Source organism: Lineus longissimus, chromosome 2 (genome assembly GCF_910592395.1).
Source record: "Lineus longissimus chromosome 2, tnLinLong1.2, whole genome shotgun sequence".
Lineage (NCBI taxonomy): Eukaryota > Metazoa > Nemertea > Pilidiophora > Heteronemertea > Lineidae > Lineus > Lineus longissimus.
The window spans coordinates 18,969,865-18,993,184 of record NC_088309.1 but is presented as its reverse complement, the minus strand read 5'-3'; the positions used below and the strand labels follow the sequence as shown (position 1 = coordinate 18,993,184).

The 23,320-nt window shown below is 39.3% G+C and overlaps 2 protein-coding genes across 2 annotated transcripts in view; one reads left to right on the top strand and one right to left on the bottom strand.

Moving 5' to 3' along the window:
- Positions 1-23,320, bottom strand: part of LOC135482724 (integrator complex subunit 3-like) — a 414,475-nt gene that overhangs the window by 224,531 nt on the left and 166,624 nt on the right. The window lies entirely within an intron of this gene.
- Positions 1-23,320, top strand: part of LOC135482719 (protein unc-13 homolog B-like) — a 220,494-nt gene that overhangs the window by 66,289 nt on the left and 130,885 nt on the right. Inside the window, exons 9-12 of the mRNA XM_064763021.1 lie at positions 5,308-5,656; positions 8,179-8,214; positions 12,120-12,182; positions 13,485-14,010. Coding sequence (XP_064619091.1) covers positions 5,308-5,656; positions 8,179-8,214; positions 12,120-12,182; positions 13,485-14,010 — 974 coding nt within the window. The remainder of the gene's footprint in view (positions 1-5,307; positions 5,657-8,178; positions 8,215-12,119; positions 12,183-13,484; positions 14,011-23,320) is intronic.

Genomic DNA, 23,320 nt, shown 5'->3' with positions numbered 1-23,320 from the left:
ACTTGTAGCCCACAATTTGATCAGGTTTTGTCCGTCACCAGTGAAAGAGGTATAATGAATGATATTGGACTGACACCGGCTTCTGTTCTTTCTTCTTGACGTTGTTTCATCAGCTGGTCGAGGTAGGTACCCACCGTCATGGTACAATCATTGTTCAAGTATAGTGTTCGTTGCACAGACACACTTGCCCCAAGTCCAAAATTTCAGTTACCCTCAGTGTAACATATATCCTGAGTTTTGAGCTGAACTTTAATATTGATTTTGACCACAATAGACTTGTAGCTCAGACTCTTGGCTAGCAGTATAGTGGGATCTAGTTCGATTCCCAACAGTTGGCATGAGGTTGAGGCAGATCTCTCTGTCTTACTTGCCTCAATCCAGCCAGGTGTGGAATTACATGGGTACCGGAATTGGGTACCAGAAATACTCAGATTGTGGTGTTGATTTGCTCAATCCGCACTACAACCTGAGCATTTCTGACTTGTAGCTCATCTAAGTTTGACTGAAAGCTATCAGGACAGGCCGGCGTCAAAATGTGAGGCCAGATAACTCTACCATAGTTGGTATGAGTCCATAAACTCCAGCTTCAAGCAACAAACCCCAACTTTAAACATATTATTGATGACTTGACTGCCATTTTGGATTATGGCGGCCATCTTGGAATTGGTGAACTTGTTTCTAACTTGATCTGTGGACATCTGGTGAGCGAATGTGTCTGTGTGTAAATCATTATTAGTTCTATCTGTGTGATGTACAGATGTTAACCTCTCTGAATCCGAATTTAAAAAAAAGGGAAAAGTGAAATCTAAGTGGAGTTATCATCAGGCTTCCAGTTTCTTGCAAAATATAGCTGCACCTCCTCTCAGGGACCTGGTTTGATGTTAGTGTTCTGCAGTTTTTGGTTTTCAATATTTGTTGGTACTGGTATATTAAATGAAAGTTAAAGAAAAAAATACGTTATTCTTTGTGTTTCTCACTATTATAGTGATACCACAGTGCAAAGTTTATTTGCATTGAGAGCTAAAAGATATATGAATATATGACTGTTAGAATATATTGATGTTGGTTGAAAAATTTAATATTTGACTGAAATCTCTCAAAATGTTGTATCAATGAAATGTTTGGAATACTGACATATGGTGTATACATGTTGTAGAATTCAATACAAGTGTTTTGTAATAACTGCATGCCTTGCTTCTAATTATGTGTTAAAAAATTGTTTTAATGCACAATTAAAGTTGAGTTTATTCTACAGTATAACGCAATAGATATTAGAAATTTGTAGAATCTTTCCTTGAAACCATCTCGGTATTTAATGTCAGGTTTTTTTCTCTACGGTATCTGCCAGGGTTAGAGGAAGGGAGTTTTGTGTCGGGGCAGAAAAAGTTTTGCCAAAAACTCAAAAACTTATTCATAATTCTCACAAAAGCAATGCACAAAATTCCTTAGATTTGATTTTAAGGACGTAGAGTTTTAGTTTAAAGTCATTGTGGATGTGATCAACTTATTCATCTGAATTTTATTCAAATGTACGGAAGTGACCAACTTATTCATCTGAATGAATCTTATTCAAATGTACAGAAATGACCAACTTATTCATCTGAATCTTATTCAGATGTACGGAAGTGACCAACTTATTCATTGGAATCTTATTCAAATGTACGGAAGTGACCAACTTATTCATCTCAATGAATCTTATTCAAATGTACGGAAGTGACCAACTTATTCATCTGAATGAATCTTATTCAAATGTACAGAAATGACCAACTTATTCATCTGAATCTTGTAGAGATGTACGGAAGTGACCAATTTATTCATCAGGTTCATCTGAATCTTATTCGAATGTACAGAAGTGACCAACTTATTCATCTGAATCTTATTCAAAGGTACAGAAGTGACCAACTTATTCATCTGAATCTTATACAAATGTACAGAAGTGACCAACTTATTCATCTGAATCTTATACAAATGTACAGAAGTGACCAACTTATTCATGTGTTTATCATGGTTTTTACTAGGGCGATACCTTGTGTCTGATAATCTTAGTGATAGTCCACGATGTAAGTAGTTTCGTCTTCACTGCTGGGTGCTGCCTCACTTGGTTCATGGATGCAACGACTTGCCGTTTTGAAAAGTTACCCACCAACTTGTCCCCTAAAACCGCAATTTCTTTGCAACTTCGTAAGAAATAAAAAAATAAAAAAATTCATGATTTCTATTTGAAAGTCTTTCATTTTTCCAATCAAAAAACATTATTTTTCCAATTTTTGTTTTCGTTGATTGTGGTTATTTGCAAAATCCGCAAGCAATTGGACCCCCTAGCTCCTGCCAGTAGTCCCTCTTTAGAACCAGGTTTTCGTAATGGCCTGCTGGGAATGCCAATGTATGCCTTGCTTGGCCCGTAGGTGGTACAGCGAGTGACCACTAAAACAAATAGGGGTAAGGCATACAATAGCATTTCCAGCTTACCAATGTACATGTTGGCAAAGATCTTTTCAGAGGTGAATTTCTCGTTAAGTTCATCAATCGCCTCTCACATGGCAATATGTTGCTTTTTAAATCTCTTCGATTGCAGGAATGATAGATGTTGTAATGCAGATTTTCTAAACGTTGAACAAATGGATATCATATTTACTCAAAAGAACAACACGATTACTCCCAAAACCTAGATTCCTGCAATCAGAGGAATTAAAAAAGGACAAGTGCATCACAAGCATACAGTGCTATACAGATAGGAAGAATGGTCCATTGGCAACATTCTTCATTGATCAGTGTTGAAAGTGTGTATTCTAATGCCACTAGTGTATAGCTGATACAAAATTGTGTCCCAAGTGGTACAGACGTACCCTGTTTAACATAAGATACAGTCCAAATCACAATTGATATCGAGTGAATTGCATCATTGGTGCGTAGGTGGAAGAGAAAAGGGTGTCACTGGCGCGCAACTCGCGCATATGCTGCAAGGCCGGACTGATGTCATTTCTGACTTGGACTGTAATCTGTGGAATCTTCCTCAGGCATGTATAGCACTGTACGCTTGTACACAATGTAAATGCAACATGTCCGTTACCAGACCTCTCTTTGAATAAATGACAGAGATGGGCTGGGAACATGCAATGTCATTAACGTGTCTCCTGTATCCCATATTGTCCAACGCTGAAGCAAATAATCAGCACTTTGAAAATATTGATTTGAAAGTGGATGATATTTTCGTGTTATTTTGATATTTGCTTCCAAAGAAAAAATTGTCAACACTTTGAAAATATTGATTTGAAAGTGGATGATTTTTTCGTGTTCCTTTGATATTTGCTTCCAAAGATATATTGCAACGTCATTGGATAATTTACAGCGGCGTAAAAAATGGATGGCTCACCTTTTGCTGGCACTTTTTGACTCGAAATATTTCAAAGTGTGAAAATGATTTTCTGTTTCCGATCCTCTCCCTGCTTGATGGTTCAATGAGCTATGTTGATTCAGAAATCATAGTCCCCAAATTTCCTAATCACCTACACTCTACTTGCACTGTCTTTGCCTGTCTACCAGTGTAAATCGACCTACAATTACCATGGTAAACAAGCAATTATTGTTGTTTGCGATTTAATCACTGGTAGATACAATTTAAATCGCTCCTCTGTAGGGCGCTTGTCACTGCAAAGGGAGTGTACCTAGCATCTTCTTACCCACCCTATTCATTGGCTCAAATCATTTATTTTTTGTATTACTTTTCAAGATTAATCAGCATGATATATTGTGCAATTGATGTCTTGTACATAATGGATGTAGTCATACTCTGTGGATATCATGCATTGGTAAGCTTTGCCTCACTAGACTTTTGGATCCCATTGTTAAGTCAAGAAAATTGGTATCTTACAAGTCTGATATAGAAGAAAATGTGCAAATTGTATTCTGGGGGGCTCATGGTGAAGTGGTAAATGTTTGGTGAATCACTGCGTCCTGCTTGGGCTGACGAATCTAGTATGAGTTGAATCCACACTTGGATTTCCCATGTGCTATCGCCGTCTACTAACAATATGAAGAACAATCCTGAAACTTATTGAGGTTATCAGCACTGAATGATCTGCAGCAGGAGTGTATGACTGAGATGACGGTATCTTTGAGCCATCATGCAGGAAAGCTTCTTGATAGGCAAGTTAAAGTCAGTGGTTGGCAAGATTTTCTTTCCTTTCTCATGTTTGATTGAGAAACTGATGAAGTTGAAATCCTTGATAGCTCGATTTTTCTTAGATTTGTAGTCTGTTATGCTTATAGGGTAGATGATTTGCTTGAGTTCATGAAGCATTTAACAGTGTGATGTCATTGCGTAGTTAAATACACGTTTCTTATATTCGTCAAGATCACCATCTAGCCAAAGTATGGTATGCATTATGAAAAGTTTCTCCATTTGTAGCCTTGGAAATGGCACAAACTTCTTACGGTTTCAGTTTATAATGGTTATCAGGTGACTGGAGTAAAATTGGTAGAAGTTTTTTTCTACATCTTTAGCTGCAGAGGTTAGGTACAAGGTAGCTTTTGGGATGATGCTATATCTTCGACAACATCTCTGCTATCTTCAACACTATCTCTGCGAGTTACCGCATTACTTTATTCATACTCCCTCCGCTATTATATATGCGGTATACAGAATATTCACTTGGCTTTCAAAAGCACCGGCTGCCAAAACTACCCAATGCTAGTATACAGGTGATCTGTTAAATTTAGCTTTTCAAACATAATTTGCTAAAGTAATAGATGGAGAGTAATTTTCTATTTCTGACAATTTTGTGTGAGTAGAGTTTACAACTAATATATTTCTTTCATTTTGGGCTGGTGTCTTCTGTCTAGAAAAGTGCTATGCATATTTAAATTTTGTCGGGTGATGGAGTAATCTCGCTTTCCTACTCTTGGTGAGGTTATCATCATTGCTATCAAACTTCAAGGTGTGTCCCTTTAAAGATGTTTTGAAAAGTAATGGCACAGCCACTTGATTATGTCGTTGTCAAATCATTGACGGATGATGTAGGAGTATTGAGGTTGATGTGGCAAATTGGTGAAGCCACTGTGCCTGCATGACTGCAACTAAATGGGAAAACATTCAGTGACTGTCTGAGAGCTGCAGTTGTTGGACCCAGTGTCACGACGTCTTGACGACGTCAGGGTGTCATTATGTATGTAATATGGAAGTGATAATGTATCAACGCAAAATAGCAAGACACAGTAACATATAGGTCGCCATATTTGATTTGACTCTGAGGTCAACAGAAGGCCACCTCTGTGTATGAACTAAATATTCTCCTAATCTCATTCTAGGTATGTCCGAAGACAGCGACTACACGTCTGACGTCAACTTTCCCCTCCACCACCAACACAACAGCTCAGCTCACCAGTTCCCGCGCAGCGAACATCCATATCGCCAAAAACGCGAAGACAGCCGCGAGAGTCAAGACGGTTACCGGTACGAAAGGTCCTCATTTGATCGCGGCACGTCTTTCGATCGCGGTTATGACAGGGGAGGAGGGTGCAATGAACGGGGGTATGAGAGGGACGGCGATTATTACCAAGACAGTCCATATCATCAACAACGAAGTGACACTGACTCGGAGCCATTGTATTATAACAGTCGACCCAACAGTAGACCACAGTCTTTCATGGTGGATAGGTGGGTATCTAGTTGCAGCATCTTTTTCTGTGGAACCTTCTTTAGCAGACACCTCTCTATTTAGGACAACCTCTCCAGTAAGGACACTAGTTTTGGTCCCAAAGTGGTATTTTCCATTCGATTTGACCTCTCTAATCAGACACCTCTCTATTAAGGAAAGCAATTGTCAGCCCCGAGGGTGTCCTTAATACAGAGGTTCTACTGTACAAGTTTCCTTATTAGGCAGAGGCTATATGATCTCTCAGTCACTCTAAATACACACCTAACGTAACGGAGTGTGCGCCCAAATTAAGAGGGGTCAAAATCTTTTCGAATTGAATTTTTTTAAAAATGTTATACATTCCTGGGAGTTCAAATGTAAAAGTGTTAAGATATACCTATCAACCCACACCTTTATTCCTGTTCTCGTCCCATCCTTATTCCGTCTCCCCACTTGCAGGGATCCGTATAGAAACTCTTATGAGGAGCAGAATCACCTTGATGAAGAAGAGTAGGTTCTTTACCAAACCTATCCTTTGCACGAGAAATGTTCCTTTTCGACTTTTGATTCAATTGAAAGCTCATTTTCAAATTCTCAAGCAAAGAACTTAATTTACAATTTTCTATTTTCATTTATTAGGTAAGGTGGTACAATTATCATGATTATAGCCCTATTACAATTATATCCTCGGTGTGCATCAGTGCGTACTTTAATTGTACTTGGGCTATAATTGTAACACATCACCTTACTGGCCGTGCACTTTGATTTGATGTGTTTGTATCTATCATGCTTATCGGATTTTAAAGCTCAAATGTTTTTGTCATCAGCAATGTTTTGCATGGTCCATTTTGAAAAAAGACGGTTCCGAGATCTGAGTTTTGCATGGGTTATTTTTTGCAAATATTCAGAGTTTGTTTGCATGTGTTACATTTATATCTGTGTGGCTATTTGTTTCGTCAAGTATGTATATCTTTATACATACTTGTTTCTGTGCAATCATTTTGGGCTCTGGATTGGTTTAATCTTAAATAACAAAACTATGTTTGGTCGCAAAGCATATATCAATAAGAACTAAATTTAAAAGAAATCTGACCAGTAGTTTGCAATCCAGAGTCCAAAGATGTGCAGGCAAAGCACTTAATGAAGATAAAAAGTATCTTTTGAGTTCTTATCCATCAATGTGTTATGTTGACCATAATTAGATGACTGTTATTCATGTTTATAAATCAGTATTGTACTCTAAACTTACATGTTTTCATAGCAATTTTGCAGTTTTTAACTTGGTTCAAATTGCAAGCATAGCAATTAAAGGATTAGCTGAAACTGTGGAATGAAGCATGTAATAAATTGATGGGAATTTGAGAATATTGTTTAGCATTCCAGGTACATTACATTTTTATCCTTGGGCTGCTTTAATACGATGTAAAAATGCTGATAATTTTATTCAGTGAGGTGTATTTGGTTATCGAGTTCCAAGTCAGGCAGTTTTCCCAAGAATTTTACATGACGTCAAAATCAAAACGCAGTAGAAGAGTACTGCAGTTTGCAGCCAGTAGAAGAGTACATGTCAAACTGCTGCAGTTAGTGGCCAGTAGAAGAGTACATGACAAACTATTGCCATTAGTGGCCAGTAGAAGTTTACATGTCGAACTTTTGCAGTTAGTGGCCAGTAGAAGAGTACATGTCAAACTGCTGCAGTTAGCGGCCAGTAGAAGAGTACATGTCAAACTGCTGCAGTTAGTGGCCAGTAGAAGTGTACATGTCAAACTGCTGCAGTTAGCGGCCAGTAGAAGAGTACATGTCAAACTGCTGCAGTTAGCGGCCAGTAGAAGAGTACATGTCAAACTGCAGTTAGCGGCCAGTAGAAGAGTACATGTCAAACTGCTGCAGTTAGTGGCCAGTAGAAGTGTACATGTCGAACTTTTGCAGTTAGTGGCCAGTAGAAGAGTACATGTCAAACTGCTGCAGTTAGTGGTCGGTGGAAGAGTACATGGCAAACTGCAGTTAGCAGCCAGTAGAAGAATACATGTCAAACTGCTGCAGTTAGCGGCCGGTAGAAGAGTACATTTCAAACTGCTGCAGTTAGAGGCCGGTAGAAGAGTACATGTCAAACTGCTGCAGTTAGAGGCCGGTAGAAGAGCACATGTCAAACTGCTGCTGTTAACAGCCAGTAGAAGAGTGGCCACTAATTGCAGCCGTTGACATGTATTCTTCTAAAGCAAATTGTGACTTTTACGTTATCTATGGGTTCCAGTTTGTGTGAAAAAACTTGAATGTAAAAATGGTAGTGCTAAAATGCAATCCTAATAGGTCTTGAGCTACTTGTAGAACGATTTTTGAGAAGCAAATTGTGAACCGCCAACATTTTCTCGGGTCCCAGGTTGTTTGAAAAAAACTCGAATGTATAAAGAAAGTGCTTTTGCAATCCACAGGTCATATGTCATAGTAGGCTGTATCATTGTATCGTGATTCTGTTGAACTTTCTGACATGTTTAGAATTCCGATTTGCCTAATTCCTGATCAGCACCTCTCATGTTTTTAGTTACTACCCCGGAAGGTGGGACGAGGGGCATCAGATGTATGTATGATCTAAGTTCCACTCTGCTTTATCGCCCTGTTGTCGGTTGGCACTGCTAGTCTCGGCTCAAGCAAGCTGGAAAACCTGCTAGTCCAAATAGTGTTAGTCCGACATCTTGTTATTTTCGAGTTAAAGGGACCTGCTAGTTTAAAAATGGTGATGGATAGTTTATACAAAAGTCTAAAGTATCATTCCAGTGGCTCCAAAATGGCTTGTAATCAATTTTGCCTGATTCTTCTATTTATCAGTTTAATCTGCACCAGTGAGAAAAATAATGAATCTCCTTTGGTCAGATTGATGTCAGATGACCATTCTCTTGCTGAATACACACCTGGGCTTTCTGTCTCCACACATTTTGCATTTTTGGGGCAATGAATCCTAGATGCTAGTGACATTGATGTATTTTCAAGGTCACTCCTCAAATCCACAAAGAGAAGGCTTGACTGGGAAGGATTCACTTCTCTGCCACTTGTTTGGGTCTTAAGGATAAATGCCTTATAAATGCCTCATGAATCAAATCGAGAATGAGAATTTTTTTGGGGAAATGGGAGTAAATTGTCATGTCCCTCCAAAAAGAAAGCTTGCCAAAGCATATTAAGGCCATGTCTATTGAAACAGGGTGTGCCAAAATTCGTCTTCAAAAAAGACAAAAACTTCCATTTTTGGACTAACGTGGTCAAAAGACGGGAAAAGACGTTTGGACTAGCAAGAGGTGTTACCATGTCGTCGGCTTGTGGTGAATTGTCTGTTGTTCTATCTGGTGACCTATCTTATTTCTAGCTACTTCCGCGAGAGCTGGGATGACACCCCTATGAAGGAGAACGCGCCTGAATTGCCTGATATGTATGTATGGTCTGTCGGATGTCAGTGTTGTCAAGCTCGATGTTAGCAGAGAGTTTTCAACAGCGGTTTATTTTAAATGATTCACATGTTTTTTCGATTGTTTAGGAACCATCTCAAGACACTAAAGCCCTTCATTTTCATTAGATTAATATTTTCGTGATTTTTGAAAGAGGGTGTACATTTGCGAGCTTAAGGAGCACGGATGTATTTAGTTTTTGAGGGAGGAGTTGTCTTAATTTCTTTTGTGGGAGGGGAGGGGGATTCTGTGTTAAACTATGGCAGTTGAATATTTTCAAACAGTGTATTATGAGATGGTCCTTTAGCATAGAGATTTACGGCGTTCCATAGTCTCACCGATCTAAGACAGTTTCTGAATCTTCGAGAGATATTATATGCACATTGTCGTTCGATGCTAATTAAATGTTCGACAACCAATGGGTTGACAACACCAATGGTCAATGCGTCATGTTCCAGCTTGACCTTTGTGTCAATTGCGTAGTAATTTAATGAAGCGGTCTTAGGTCAGTGAAACTAGAGTATCTATATACTATGTACATGTTAAGGCACTTCTTTATTACTGATTGGTCACCAGTCCCTTTGAGGTGGGACCTTGCAGTGGGACCTTGGACCTTGCAGTGGTTTCTGACAGACTTTACAGTATTTAACGCCGAGGCCCACCAACGGGTCTAGACCATAGATAATGACCTCATCTAACTTTCGACAATGAATCAAGTTATCATGCTCAGTATCCTAGTATTTCAGGCCGTAGCTAGATTTTTGGTCATGAAGGTGGGGAGGGGGCAAAATACAACTTTTATTCTACATCAGTCTGAAAACAGCCAAAATCTGCATGTTTTGTAATTTTTTGTCCTTGGAGAGGCATTAGTCGCCCGCCCCGCCCCGCCCCGCCCCTACCCTTTCCCCTTCTCTGGCTACAGCCCTGTATTTTCAAATATCTGGTATATTTGCTCTGTTTTCATCTGCTATGAACGAATTTCTTGGCAACTGCGGTTTTGTTTTCTAGCTACTTCCGAGACTGGGACAATACCCCAACCGAATCAGGTCACGGTCTACCCGATGTGTATGTATCTAGATGGCATACTAAATGGGTTTCATTTGTAGTTCCGTTCTCATTCGCACCCTAGAGATTCAAAATCCTGAGCATTACGAGGCAAGTCCAGGTTCTGATCATCTCGTGTTCGTGACTTATGAGTTTCATGAGCCTTGTCTGGAAAACCTGCTCCCTCCTGAAAACCTAATTCTGTTCTCATTATGTACATGCTCAACGAAGTTGAGTTGGCGGCATTGTTTTCTTGGTTGCTTTTTGCGTCGTCCATGTCTACATGTTGGGAGTGCTCTAACTTGCAGCTGCTGCGATGAATCTTTATGATCATGTTACCCAAACATGCAAGAAGTGAAAAAAGCTGAATAACTGACAAACGGTTGGTGAGGTGCTACAAGAATTTCAAGGCATTTGGGTAGGATAAGAAAAAGGTTCCTTTCAATTTCAGCCCTGTCTTCACTATTTCATCATGATGACCTGGCTTGATCCAGAGTCTCAGAACTCAGGATCACGAGTTGCTTAGAACCTTTTGATACTAGGAGTCTAGGATTTTGATTCTCTGAAGTGGGAGCATCCCATCCCAATGTAAAATAATTTGTTATTTTCCTTTTTGCGTGTGATCTGAGTGGTTGTCAAATTTCTTTCTTAGTTCCAGTGGTCATGTATTTCATAGAGCAGATTTTCCCTGCTAAAACTAGAATTTCTTGACAACGAATGGGGCTCAAGCCAAGTGATACACACCTGAGCCTGAAATGTATAAGAGAAAAGAATACGACTTGAAAAATCTTATTGCCAAACTTTGTGTTGTGTTCCTGTCTCATTCAAACTTTAGGATTGTTTGATTTCAGAAGTTGTACAATGCACCACAGCAAAATCCTTATTTGAGAATTGGTTTTTTGCCTAAGCGCATCAGCATGATTAAGGCTTGAGGGGTATTTTGATGCCATGCAATGTCCGTCCGTCGGTCTGTCCTTGTTTCCGGAGCACATCCCCGTAACCATCGATGCTAGGCATTTTATCTATGGGTGGTATGACGATGGAGTTTGTCAAGTGCCACATTCCACAGGGGATCCAAGCACTGATAAGGATTTTGCTGGAAGCATTTTGAAGTTTGCTGTTTGTAAAATATTTGTTGTAGCTTTCTTAGACAACTCAAATGTAATCTTTTATCGCAGTGGGTCAATTTTTTACGACTATGGAGGTTCTTCAATGACGGCAAATGACATTAGAGGGAATATGTCCCTGAATTTCATCGACAAGTTGTAAAGCCTCTAAAATTTGGTGACATCATGTGAAGGACCTCTATAAAGACAAAGTTTGGGATAAATTCTATTGTAAATTCTTTTGGATACATTATGGAATTGGATGTACCAGTACATATGTATTTCATCATTTGTTGTATTGTTTGTAAATGATACCTTTTAATTTTTTCTATTTTTAGGTGTTCTGAATGTAGGACATTTATAGAAGCATGACATATTTTATGGTGGACCATTTTTTTCAGCGCATGAGCCTCCTATTTGTTAGAAATTCTTGCCAAATCACTCGAATTTGCCCATTTACAATATTAAGTGCAATTCTTTATCTATATTCTTCGCAAATATTTCACAAAATGTTGTTTGCTTGCTTGTACCAAATTCCTTTTCAGATAACTAGTTCAGGACAACTTGTGTCAAGTGGTTGAGCTAGAGATTTTTCCACTGATAATTTCCAGTTTTTTTCTAGGTTTTTTTAGAGCTTTTTGAGTACAAGCTGTACATGTAGACGTTGGTAGTTTAACCCAACATAAATGAGTCAAGTTAAACATTTGCAGTAGTGATGGGTAGTTGGCAATTAGTGGCACAGGTCCATTTGCAGATTTAGGTATAGTTTATAATGATTTGCAGAAGGTCAAAAGGCAAGTTTAGATGAGTTGAAAGCAGGAAATAAACATAGCTGGTTCATCCACATATTGATGACTATTTACAAATATTTGCTCATCCCTTTTATTCCATTTCAGTCCACTCGGGAGTCGGATATCATCATTACATAACATGAGTCGGCAGAGTACTCAAGACTATAGGTAGGTTTGTGCGGCTGTCTGTAGGTGGTGGCCCTCTTATTAAAGGAGCACGTACAGGAATTCTCCAACTTTCCCTTTAAGAAGTGGAATTTTCAACGCTGGTTGAATTGGTGTTCACATTGCCTCAGAGATAGCAGCACCTCATCACCATCTTTGTAATTTCTGTATACCATGAACGTGGTCTTCTGGAGTGAATAAACTTACTAAATTTCTACACATTTTCTACATTAGTTTAGAGTAAGAAGGCTCATCCTGTCGGCTTTACTTGAAATAATTTTTTTGCAAATTTTGTAACGCTAGAAAATATGTTGCATGCAGTGATTCTCGTGTTCAGAAAGATTGTTTGCAAAATGAAACTAACCAGTCATCAGCTGTTTCATGCATTGCGTAAATCTCCTATAAATCTTTATTTTCCTTAAAAACAATTTCATCCGATAAATCATGACCTAATCACCGCCATTAAATGAGGATAGGTTTGTTGTACTTGGTTGCTTAGCGACTGAAATTTGTTTCACGGCAAAATGGTTGTGTAACATGTACATTATTATACAGACAATATATACAGATGACATTGGCAAACTTGTTTTGGAACCAACGTTAGACTCAACCTGATGTGAAATGTTCGCTGTGCTAAAAATCGGCAAATCTGCTCATTTTTAGTTGGCAGTAGATGTAGACTAAATTCCATTTTTGCTGCTGAAATTTAATTCGGAAATTAAAGTCACACTTTTTAGTTCAACATGTTGAACATTGCATTTGTGGAAATTGCGTTGATGAAATTTGGGAAAATTTTACGACTTACTTTGACAAGCTCATCAGAGCACTCACGAGCAAGCAGTTTTACTTCCCATAACAACCTTGAAACCCAAAAATAGAAATCCCCAAAATGATATTATAATTTTTGACTGGAACGAAATAAATAAAATATCTTACAACAAATTTTGCAAACCACAAAATAACAAGACGTGAAAATTTGGTGATTGGACACCATGACATTGCGCGCCATTCACAGAAAGAGCCCGTCTTTGGCATGGGTGGAGAAATCAATCACAGGCTAGTCATGTGTCTTTTTTCTTGCCCCTGTGTACACCCCATGCATGGACGGGGACTTTCAGTTTAACATCACATTCGAAGAATGTTGCAATTGATGTAAAGTGACTTTCCTATGGTCGCACGTTATGTGTCGGCAGTGGGTGTAGAACACATGATGATAGTCCAGAACTTGAAAAACAACTTTACCAAGCTGCCCCCTCTGAAGTCTAACTTGATATTTCAGCTCACACTTTCGCGTTTTAACTTCAGCCCTTTAGGCAGCATAGCTTCGTCCGTGAATATGAGTCGGCAGAGCACGCAGGACTACAGCGACGGTCCGATTAACAGAGACTTTAACGGTGACCAATTACAGGACTTTGATACTCCCAACTATGAAAATATGCCAGGCTATCCGGAAGACTTGCGGAATTACGGTGGCGTGCCAGGTTATGACGATCCATACAACGAAGGTATACGGGACTATCATGACGGGCCAATTCGAGATGCTTACGGGTATCCCTTACAAGACTATGCCGAGGGAGAATACGGTGAGGGGTCTTTGCGAGGGTCTATACCGGACTATGAAGTAGGGTCAATACGGGGCTATAGTGACTTGCGGTATAATAATAGTGAACCATTACATGAATATGGTGACCAGCCACCCTCTCCTCACATGGAGTACTCCGACAATGTTATGTTAGACATCTACGAGCGAGCAACAGACTTTGACGTTCCCTCCCCAGCCAGGATCCGATGGATTGAAGCATTCAACAAAGTGCGGGCACAGCTCAGCGAGGTAGGAATTTTGTTTTCTTGCCAAGGGGATTATCCATTAAAGGGCTAATAAAGGCAGGAGCCAGGGGGGTCAGATTAAGTTACATCCAGTCACCAATAGGGGTTTCTCTTGTCTTGCAGTACAGTAAAACTACTTGCGCTTGTATGAGAAATATATGTATTGCTGAATCAAATATGACCCAGTCCCCTAGCTGAGCATTTCAGGCTCTTGAAGACTACCAATTTGACCCCCTATCTCCTGCCAGTAGTCCCCCCTTCAAGGTTGGGTGAATTTTTGTCAGATATCTGATCGGGCCTGATACCTGCAATTTTTGTTGCAGCCTTATATGCCTTGCGCATACGCTGCAGTTTTTCAAAAGTTGTGCAACAAAAATTGCAGTGTTGTACACGATAGTCACGGACATTGTCACCTACAACTGCTTCAATTTTATTACATTTTCAGGAATTTTCAATTTCTCCAGAACTATTGTTCCTAGTTGCGGTGACCTGCATTAATTTCACCTCAATCATATTGCGTCCTCGTCAAGACATGCAAAATACTTCAACCCGATAAAAATTATCACACATGAGTTATGGGATGCCTCTCTTTTCATATTATATGATGCTCGATGATAGGCCGTAAAGTTCATCAGATTCTAGTGTTTACATGTCTCCGGTGTTTGTCCTGTGGGTGTTGGTCCTCTTCATGGACAGGTTGCGAGTTCTCAGGGCTTATCTTGATGGAGATAACAGTCCTCGGTCAGTTATTCCAAGCAGATACATCAGACGTCAACTGTCGGACATCGGTGTCACAGGGGGATTTCATCAACAATCTTGATATCAGAAACACAGGATTTTGACTCTGCGGCTGTTACTTCTTTAAAATTAAATTTGGATTAGAAAACTTTGGGTGTCTCACTTGAATGATGCAAACGAACCCAGGTTTTGTTCAACACAAATACATCAGATGTACATCAGATTTCTGTCAACTGTATCGACGTTGTCGTTGGTGACAGGAGGCTTTCAACGGCCAGGACTTCACGGTTGCAAATGGTTCTAACTCTGCTGCAAGCAGTTCCGTGTCGTTTCTTCAAAATTTGGATGCGAAATTTGTAGTCTTCGGGTTCACATCCGATAATGCTATCAAGCCCAGGTTAGTTCTTCTGCACAAATATTTCAGATGTCAATCGTTGGACTTCAGTGACACAAAAGGATTTCATCTGTCTGAACTTCTGTGGTAAATTATTTTGACGGTGCGGTTTGCAATTTCGTGTCGTTTCTTTAAATTTGGATTGGAACTTTAAAATTTTCAAGTTCTCATCTGAATAATGCTAACAAACCCCAGTTAGTTGATCTACACGAATATGTCAGATGTCAACTGTAACACAGCAACACAGTGTTTGAACCTGCCTGTAGAAGAGTTGTGTCCTTTCTCTAGGATTGATGAAGTATGATAAAGAATTCTTTGCATTGGTCGATGCCTTTGACCGCACTTAAATGGCCCCTACGAAGAAGTTGTCTGTCATTGTATTTTAATGGTTATAGTGGGTGGAGATTTTCTCTTGAAGAAGTTTTGTTTTTGTCACACAGCTTCAATGTTTGATTCTAAATGTCAGCCACGTCAAATGGTGGGCTGATTGCGTGTAGGATATTTGGTTAACTTCATTTGTTTGCTTCCTTGAGTAAAAAGATGTTTTCGTGGGGTTTCTTGGGGAGTATTAACTTATTCCCTGCTCTGTCCTGGCATTGTATTGACTGCTTTTGACAAGGACATTTAAGGAAATTTCAACTTACCTGGAATTGACTTTACCTGTAACTTGATTTAGATGGATGAAATACGACGTTGTTTCTCATGAAATATTTTGTCGGGGAGACGGATGAATATCTTGGTTTTTTGTGTTCAAGGATTTTGCAAGGGTTTATTTGGATATATCCAAGTTCCAAGTAATCAAAAGGAAGTTTCAGTGACGAAATTCAGTGACAAATTTCAATTTTTTGACGCAGGCCGGCTCGATTTGTTCAGGGAGCTATTTATGCATGCTAGTTGTTGCCAAGCCTCAAACTATCGAGGTTGGGGACTCTAATTATCCAGCCATCCCATTCATGGACAGACTTGTAATATTATTGCAGCAACAACTCCATGTTTACTCTGCTATCAACTGGTATTCTCTGATTGTGAGTGGATCCAGTGATGTTGGTATCAACCTATTGGCTTCTATTATTAATAATTCCTCTTCTAATTCGAAACAGTCACCCATGCTCTGTGGAGGTGTAAATGAAAGCCAGCACACGGACTAAACCATGGGAATATTTTGAGAGTTTTGTCGTAGGTTGTTAGTCAAACTATTCTTTGACAGGAACAATACGTTAACCAGTCACTTGGATCTATTTCCTGATCTCATCTGGCTACATCATTCAAATGGAATATGCCAATGGATTTTCATCTTTTTAGACTACATTTATCAGGTTGGTAAGGTCAAGAAGAAGTCTAGATTGGTCTTTGGTCATTCTTGGTAACGTAGACGGTTACTTCAGGTTTTCTTCTGGGTTCACTTTCGGCTCTTGGTATGCATCGCTGGCACATCTTCCCAACTTTGTTGTGGCCGCCTCTTAGGTACCGTAGCAGTAAACAGGGAGGATGTATTCACGCACACCTAAATTGTAGCTCTTATACCCCATGCCGTAGTTCTTGAAATACCGATTCCACAGCTGTTATTGATACCAGTGGGCGTGTAGCAATGGTTTCGAGATGGGCATTAACATGTGGCGGAATTTCTGAAATGGTGTTAGTTTAGACATCATTCAACCAAGCCAAAATTGTTCACAGCAGCCATCCCTTTGACACTGTACACCTGCTTGAATCAGGCACAGATCCAAGGACAGACCCCATATGCACGCCCCCTTCCCCTGAACCATGAACATCTTTGAATTTTACCCTTGAAACTTTTGTACACATCAGAAATAAAATGAGTAATGCTGTGCACGCCCTCTTTTTCTGCTCCTGGATCCGCCTCTAGGAATAACCGTTTGTTGGATTATATTCTCTTGTGCTGAAACGTTTAGTGCCGTTCTCTCAGATTGTCATAAACATCAATTGACATGTAAGCGGATTGTAAATAAATATGTTCAGTTTAGCATTAGATGCACTGAAGGACACAAAGCTTGTTTTGCACCGTTTGTGAAAGTTTAAAATTTCAATCGCAATGATGCACCTTAGAGTTCCATTTGAACTAGCTTCGATGTGTTTTGAGTGATTCCTGCTGGGGCTAAATCCGCTTGCCCCCCCCCCCCCCCCCGGGTGATAATAGTTTTGTTGATGGCTTGTTGTTGTGTGATGTGTTGGGAATGACCAAGTTCCTAGTTAATGTATGAGGATTGGTCAGTTCATATTTTGCACATCATTCCGATGAGCAACCCCCACTTAACACTTTTTCCTCATTGAATTGCGGTGTGTCGTTTATTGATAATTATATCTATTTTGTCATAATTCGTCTGTCATGTCTGTGGTGCCTCGATATTAATGAAATCATCAAATGGTAATTGTATAGTGCGGTTTATAACATGAGCAAAATGTATTAAGCAGTAAATGATAATGAATTGTTAATTGGGAGTAAACGGACGAGTTTACAATCATAATTTGTCCGGCTATTTACGTTTAAAAAAAGAACGCTGTCTACATGATGTTCGTATAGACCTATAAATTGGACTGCGGGACATTGGAATTAGATATCTCTGAAAAAAAAGGTGCTGTTCTAAAAACTTTCTTGAGGAGACTTATTCGCTAAACTAATTAGCATGTTCTGTGAGTTCAACTTATTTGGATAAATATACCAGATTGCTCCTCTGTCAAATTCAGGGATGCTGCTTTGTGGATATGTTCTTATGTAATGTTCGAGACATATTGGTGTCTGTGGCCAATCTTAACAGTGCATGAGTATGTTTTTGTGGGGTCGAGCTCGATCATTTTACACCTGTTTCAAATGTATTGGAGATGATATTTGTAAAGTTCACCATTTCTGTATTGAAACATATAAGAAATTTCGGATTTTGGTGAGAAATTTTACGCACTCTCCCACTATGTCAGTTGTTTTCTGAAAGTTTACAATGTTTTTTGCCCATGATGCGTAAGGCAAACATTGGATTAGATGTTTTGTCACAAAACTAGTTTTCTCACACCTACATTGGTATGATGATCATGTTGATATGAGCAACACTCCAGGGTGCAAACTCCTTACATGTGATTTGCAATGACATTCGAAGTTACTGCATGGAGTATTAGTTTGCCAGGCACACGATAAGCATTTCTTTGGCCAATTTAAAACACGAAAACAATTTTCCTTCCCTGTTGCGTTGGTTTTCATCTCGAATTGAAATTCATCAAGATCTAATTAGATTTTGTTGGTTCTTTCTCAGAGTCTTTCAAATGCTGGTTCAGTCGGCTTTTGGTTTTAAAAAAGTCACCAATTTATTCATTTCATTTCGTGAAGGTAATCTAGTTAATTGACACTTGCTAGAATACGTGACATTTGCAATTCAAATTGTGGTAGTCTGAGAAGTTGTTTTCCAAAGGCGTTAAGATTGTGATAGTGTTCTTGCCTTCTTCTCTCAGTGGGCGATATCTTCTCCTCTCGTCGATTTCCTCCCGTTCGTTTCCGAACAGGTGGTTCTCAAGAGTGATAGCTATACACCTACAGGTGATGCGCAAAGCGACAGGACGGCAAACAATCGTTCTGTCGTGATGACATGACAGTTGACTCATCTGCGCAGCGTATTTGACTAAAAGTTGGATTTAAATAGGGAGTAGATTTTGGATTGAGCAGAATTTAATAGGAGCAAATCTGGATTTACACTTATTCAGCTGAAATTTAAATAGTTAGCGGACAAGATAAACTTTTAAACATGTGGGCTAAATATACGCCACCATCTCCAACCACGGAGCCGGAACACGGACTCCTTGCTGGATTATTCGCACCGCTTCAAGTCACTTTATTTCCCGTAAAAACAAACACGCATTTGTTCGTTCCAAATGTTATTCAGTCAGCGGAAAGTTGTCCCAAACTTGTGTTACATCCTGACGGGGACGTTATCTCTTGCGATTCGGCGATTGATTTGAGTGACAGTGATTATAGTGACCGTGTGATTAGGCCCGTTCGTAGGGTCAAGAGTTTTAATAACTTCAGGGAGGTTAAAAATCAGACGGATTTTAAAGTGACGTTTCTTGACGAGGTGAGGCGGAAGAAGGTAAGATTTTATTTTTCTCACTTGTTTGGTTCTGGTACAGGTAACAAATATGACAAAACAGTTATATTCTTTTATTTTCCAGGACATTTTTTCTTTTTTTTTAATTCCTTAAAAACCTTTTGGGGTTTTCATTTCCCTGAAAAAGGTCTAAGACTGCAATACATGGACCGTACACCTGTGGGGAATTTTCTTGTTCCTTGTTTGCTTGTGGACATGCCAAGCACAAAATAAACCATTGTTTAGCTATTTGGATGTTCCCACTTGTTGTACTAGGGAACAACCTATGGAAACGCCACAAGTTCACAAGGGAACAGCCAATGGATATGGAACCTAAGGTGTGCGTATTTGTGTTTGCCAAAAAAAGATTCAAAAGCTCAAACACCTTTATTTCTAAGCAGGTATTGACCTTAGATGACCAGTTATGTTGTGAAGAAAGTGTCACTTGAAAGTTCTATCTCAGATGAACTGTGCGAAGTTGAAATGTTTAATGAGGTCTCTGAAGTTCGTGATGCAATTTCTAAGGTCCCTCGGGGCTTGAGGTCACCCATCTTGTAAGTTCATGTGCAGAGATATCCGTTGAGTGCCACTCGAAGTGGACAGTCATGTCCACTGGACAACTACTTCCTGAAAGTGTTGTGTATCTTTTCTGTGTGGCCGGATGTTGAAGTTTAGAATACATTGGTTGGCACTCACTGAAAAATCCAGAAATTGCAAAATTAAGATAAAAGCGCAGATTAGAAGACAGAAGAGATGAAACGCGTCATTTTTTACTACCTGATGCTAATGTGATCTGCATGCAACCGTGTTAAGTTGAGAGATAGGACATTTTTTATTTCACTTGTACTTGACCCTTTATGACCGGAATCGCCACATTCTTGTGTCCTTATTTCACCCGGCATTTGAGGTCACAGAGGTTCAAGATCGGGGAGCTTAATTAGTCCTTGGGGTATGCAAAGATAGTTCAAGTGGTCTCATCTGATACCATATCTGTAGGATGGAGTAAATCAACTTTTCGATAAATACGAAAATGGTGGCTCTAATTAAGTTATGTAACTTATTGTCATCTGGTGAATGCCATTCTCAACATGTAGTAGACAGATCCCCTCTTTATGGCTCTCTCCAATGTGACAGAAATCATAGTATATTGGACTCCCATTGAAGGTTTTCAGAGTTACCTGAAATCAAAGATGGCCACCAAAGATAAAAAATGGCTGCCAGGGAGAATAAGATTGCTGATGCTTTCTCTCAATCTTTAGTCGATTTGACAAAAAATGGCACTGCACGCAAGAGAAGCCTTTAGTTTCTGATGAGCGTTTTGTTCAACTACTGCTTTTTTTGTATGAAATCACCAAAAATACTAGTGACTTTTTTGTGAATAGACTTTAGGTGAAGGGACATAGAAGTATAGAATGCAAGATCTATTTTTATCCGGTCATTGATTACATGTACTAAATTGGTGATTGGAGTATCAATCTGACCTAGATATCATACTGTACAATTGTGGTCTTCTTTTGTGTCAGCAGAACAATTGCAAATTAGGCAGATCATCATTATAAAAAAATCTCCATCTGACTATAAGACCATTTTATACAGGACAACTCTATTCATAAGCGTTTCATAACCAATCGAAAACTATATCACGCAGTATGTTCGCTTGGTGGAATAATATTCGTTCGGGGAGGAGTTTTTCTGATTCTTCTGATGAGCAGGTAAGAAGGTGTTATTAGGTCTTCTCCTTCATTTGAATTTCTTTTGTGAATCATAACTCACCTTATAAATCCAAGTTTGTATAATGTGGAAAATACATCAAAAGATTAGTTACTCAAGGAGAAAGCCATCAATATCGCCGCCTTATCTGAATTATGTTACAAAAAAGTTTCCCTTTTTCTTCCTCCTCTCTTAGCAAAAAATGCCTACTTTTGCCATAGCAGGTATTGATGAGCCTTAGAACCGGTAACTCAAAACCTCTCCTTGCCGTGTCCAACGACGTCTGGGCTTCTTCTTATCGATTAGTTCAGTTTCTCGCACGCAGATGGCACGCCATTTGTTTTGTGATGGTTCCTTCATTGATCGGCAGTGTCATGACATCAGCAGCCGCACCGAACGGTTTCATGGTTGACATATTGGAATTATACACCGTGGAGGTATACCGGTCTGGACCAATAATGTTTTAACCATTTGGTGCAATGGTAATCCTTCTGAAAGTTTTTTCAAGTTATGTCAATGTTATTAGTTTCGTGTATCAAACTCGATAAAGTTTGTAAACATGGCATTGATATATGTAATGTTGTTGTCCGTTGCTGAATAAGCACTTTGTTTACGCTGATAATACCCTTTATTTTGTCTGCCGGTCAATGAAGTTATTTATAGTTCAGGTTTTGATTGATAAAAAATCAATCAATTTGAACTAGTTTTTTTCAACCATTTCTGAGATAGAAAGCTTGGAAAGTACAATGTATGTTACTTTTATTGCTTTGAGACACATACCTCTTTAAGATGATAACAATGATCAGACTTCTATAGTGCTCAATCTAATGCAGTTTCATCACTCAAAGTGCTTCCCATTCAAAGCTCCACTCTCTTAGCATCCAAGCTGCAGCTACTCCGGACTGGCATTCATATCTCGCTATGCACTGTTTGGTTCTGGGTTGAGAGAAGCAAGTCGGGTTAAGTGCCTTGTTCAAAGGACACAAAGATGAAACAGCTGTGATCCCTCCGAGTCAAGCTCCGAGGAGCCAGAGACTCTAACTACTATGCCAGAGTTTTTTTAACTTGCCGCTTGCATGCTGCCCTTAGGTCTCCAGGGCTTCAGACCCATATCTGTTTGTGTCAGTCTCACTATCTATAATGGTGAACTCTTTAGCCCACACTATCATCAGCCTCATGTCTGCCTTCAAGGTGTCGGGCGCACTGCCATTCCCATCTGTGACCTCAGCAACAGCCTGAATCGAGGTGTCATTAAATGACATTTGACACAATCTTGAGACACTAGACAGTGGCTTTGCTGTCAAAATACAGTAATCCAACTGGCATTGAAAAAGCCTGTTCGGCGTTTCCTCTAGTTTCATCAATCCGTTTTTTGATTGTAAAGAAATCGGTGGAAGTAAGCACATAGTTGTCGGATCCTGAAATATTTTATTTGGACGATAATGGGTTCGTGTCACCAAGTTTTCCAATGGTCCTGACGTCATGTTCTGGTTTGGTGTTTGTACTGGTGTATTAGTATTTAATGAAGAAGTCTTAGACAAGTGAAACTAGGGTATTTATGTCCTTTCCTGATAAACCTACATGCTAATAACCGAAGAATTTGGTCGATATTTCGATATTTACAAGTTGACATTGTTGACAGGCCGGTTGATTTTCTAGATATCTCTGTTATCTAAAAACAGTTTCAAAAATCAATATGACGTGAGAAGGAACTCCTGTTAGTCTGGCCTAGCTTTGGTAGGAGACATTTATTTTCAAGTGTTTGATTACACGGAGTTCAATTGTTTTGCTGACTTTGTTTTTGATTGGCAAATATGGTGTGAGCAGGGTTTTTTTCTCGAAAATGATTATGACTCTTTCATCTGACTTATAGTCTATTGCTGTGCAATTTTGTATTCGTTATGAATAAGGTTTTTGCATCAAAAGGATGGGCATTATTCATTTGGTTCAAGTAGGCATTTGGCCAGGGTATTTAGTGCATATGACAAGTTATGATGCAAAAAAGTCCACTTCAGTTCCTTTTTGACATGTTTGAGTAAACATCAATTTTCTGTTGTGACTTTGGTGATTTTGCACTGAAAGTAAAAAAACAGTCGAACCTCTCTACTAACGACACCCTTTTGGGACTGCTACTGCTGTTCTTAATAGAGAATGTCCTGATTATAGAGGTAAATTGAATGGAAAGGACCAATTTGATATCAAAAGCAGTGTCCTTTAGAGAGAGGTGTCTTCTAAAGGGAGGTTCCACCGTTCGACTTTTGATAAGATCTTGTGAGTTTTGCATTGAAATGATTCGGCATTCAGAGTCATTCGGATTTGGGGTAGTAACACTACAACCTTACAGCACTTTGCCGTAATTATATCAAATCATTTCGGACTGGCAT